Raw genomic sequence first — 3,092 nt, 5'->3', positions numbered from 1 at the left:
GAACTCTGGTTGGAGTGTATAAAAATACAAACCAGTTTTATTTAGGTTTTACAAAATATGAGTAACACAAAATGAAAAAGATAAAAAATAAGAGGATCAAATGCACAAGTTAAAAAAAGAAAAAAATACCCTCTCTAGGATTATAAAAGGAGCCAAAAAGGTAGCCACAAGACCTGCTTGATCTTTTCTTTTATATCCTCAACTTGCCATATATATATATATATATATATATATATATATATATATATATATATATATATATATATATATATGGTTCTACTCCAGAACAACAACTGCTATTGGATATGTCTTTGTTTACTTTGCACAACACAATTTGTAGAACTCTACATATAAGATATTTTTATATTTTCTATGTCTTAACAGTTAAAGCAAAATAAAGAGGTGTCAGCCAGGTGCAGAAAACCGCAACACGCTTTTCAGGCCAAAACGGGCTTCCTGTTGTTTTCTGTCGTTATACTTCTAGCAAAGGTGTTAGTTTGTATCTTGTAACAGAGCTCAGCTGTAGTTCAGCACCAACATTGCAGGAAATGTTTCATGCAGATAATGCTTCCATGTCTTAATTAATTGCCAATTTTAACTTAACATTTCAGATAATTAATTTTGGGGGTAGGTTTGGGTGGAGTTTGTCTCAGCCACTCTTTAGTGGAAGCTTTAACAATAGACAAGAGAACTTTAAAATCAGTTCTGAAAGATAAAAGTAGCCAATAGAGTGTCTTAAGCAGTGGGTCCTATGAAAAGAATTTCAGTTTTTTCCTCATTTAATTTTTTTTTTACCCATCCATACATTAATGTCAGTGTGACAGGCAATGAGAACATGCAGCGCATTGGGGTCATTCGGGGATACAGATATGTATAATTGTGTCATCAGCCTAAAAATGATAATTGACATGGTGATGGTTAATAATGTGTCCAAGAGGGAGACAAAATTGTGCTGAGAATGCTTCCTTGAGGAACAATAGAGTAATTTACCTCCTTTGTTGAGATGAAGTCCATCCTGTGCAAAGAGGCCGGGTTGCTTCCAGAAAACAGGGAAGTTATCCATGAAAGGAATTCCCATTGCACAGCAGAGTCCTTTAAGCCAGATATGCAACTGGCACATCTGGACTAAGGAGGTAGGGGTCCAGAAATCACAGATTGTCTGCCAGACTCCAGAACAGTGTCAATAAGAGTTTTAAAATCATCCTTAAACTTTTCGGACTGATGAAGCTTAATATCATTATATCCAATTATTTGTGACCACTGAGGACGCAGAGGGATTATCTCACAGCAGTTCATGGAGCACTGAATTAATGTGGAGTACCTGAGCCCTGGGATGGCAGAAGGTTTCAGTGTTGGGACAGTAGACGTGGTGGAGGGAGAGGGGGACACGTTGAGGGTGTCCCTTTGAGGTCCTCTTCCAGTGGAGGAAACCACAGTCTTGGAATACACCTCGGTACTCCGCCTGGAGTAAGCAGCAGTCAATACACGGCATGGTGTACAGGTGTACAGTTTCACTTGGCCTCTAAAGTATTGCTGTCTCCAGTAACTTAAAATCCAGGCATCCAATAATTAAAATCCTTCATCCAGTTACAATATACAGTTAAAAACAAGCAGGATCTAAAAAGTGTATTGTAAAAATTTGTCTTAAAACAGGATGAAAAAGACAGCATTTGTGATAGTTTTCCTGGTGGGCAACCACACACACAACACCAACACATGTGCTTTCTTGCAAAGAATTTGGTCAAACTTATTAGACCATAATATCCTGAGCTGGACATATATATTTTTCTAGTAGTTTAACAAACCCTCCTTCAGATGAAATAATAATAACATCATGGAAAAATTTAATTTTTTGATAGAAAATGAACAATAATAGGAATGACACCATTATGACCCCATGATCCAGGTGTTTATCCAGCAGCTTGCATGAAACAGCTTCAGACACTCCTTCAACAATCTGCCGTATCAGGACCTGGAGGATGAAGATGAAGAAGTATCTGTGTTCAGTAACCAGTGGTCACTTTAAACAGAGAGTTCACAGAAGTGACAACAACAGGACCAAAATAAAAATGCTGCACGATTTAATTTGCATCCACAGAGCAGCAGCAGAAGCTCTGATTGAGCTGCAACCAATAATTATTTTCTCAATTAACTTATTAATTGTTTCAGCTATAAATACAGAAAAGTGCCCATCATTTTCAAATGTCTTGTTTTGTTCAAAACCCAGAGACATTCAGTTGACAATGATAAAAAAGAGGAGAAAAACTGAGACATTAGAGAAGCAGAAACTAGGTACTTTTTGGCTTTTTGGATTGAAAAATGTCTTAAATCAATTAATTGATTGATGAATTGATTGATTTATTTTCTGTCCATCATCTCATTCATTAATTGACTGGTAGTTTCAGCTCTATGCTGTTATCTGTTGAACTTGTGTGTGGGGTGTAAAAAACATTATTTAGCTGCAACTTTATTTTTTATTCAATATGCGTGTTTATTTTTTAAATAAATCTGTTGTTTTTCTGATTTTTCTTCCTGGTGCTGAAGCTTCTTTGTTCAGTGGTGTTCTGTCTCCATATTGTGGCTAAAATAAAGAACAACACTGACGTTCTGTCTGTTTTTAATCCTGTTGCACATTGTTTTATTTTACTTTTCTCCTCTCCTCATCTAACATCAGACCACATCATCTTCTGTCTGTATAAGTTCAGAATAAATTCATGTAAATGTGTCTTAGATGTTGAGAGCAGCTCTCAGCTCTGAAGAACATCAGCAGTCTGTATGTTACTTTGTGATTTAGTCACATAAAGTTCTCTGACCTCAGGAAGAAAAGTCTAAATGTTTTTATTCATGTTAGCAGCTTTATGGGTGTCAGTCTGTCTGTCCAGACTGAAATATCAACAACTATTAGATGGATTGTTTTATCACCACCATCAGCTTTGTGGTTCAGACTGGGGCCGAGCAATATGCTACAAAAATATTTTTTGAAGCTTAGGGACAATTCACAATTTTAACCTATTTTTTTTTAATGTTTTAACCCATACTTCCTGTGCCACTAAGTCACTTCAATCTGCTCCAAAAGCTGCTTCAGTAAAGTT

At 36.3% G+C, this 3,092-nt stretch overlaps 1 protein-coding gene across 2 annotated transcripts in view; it reads right to left on the bottom strand.

Moving 5' to 3' along the window:
* Positions 1-282: 282 nt before the first annotated feature.
* Positions 283-3,092, bottom strand: part of LOC121888123 — a 28,954-nt gene continuing 26,144 nt past the window's right edge. For both annotated transcript variants that reach the window (XM_042399496.1, XM_042399497.1), the window contains exon 17: positions 283-1,972. In XM_042399496.1, the coding sequence (XP_042255430.1) occupies positions 1,950-1,972 (23 nt within the window). In that variant the 3' untranslated portion in view covers positions 283-1,949. The remainder of the gene's footprint in view (positions 1,973-3,092) is intronic.

The sequence above is a fragment of the Thunnus maccoyii genome, chromosome 21 (genome assembly GCF_910596095.1).
Source record: "Thunnus maccoyii chromosome 21, fThuMac1.1, whole genome shotgun sequence".
In the NCBI taxonomy this organism is placed as follows: Eukaryota; Metazoa; Chordata; class Actinopteri; order Scombriformes; family Scombridae; genus Thunnus; species Thunnus maccoyii.
Note: the sequence above shows the minus strand (reverse complement) of the source record. Positions and strands in the feature narration are given on the sequence as shown.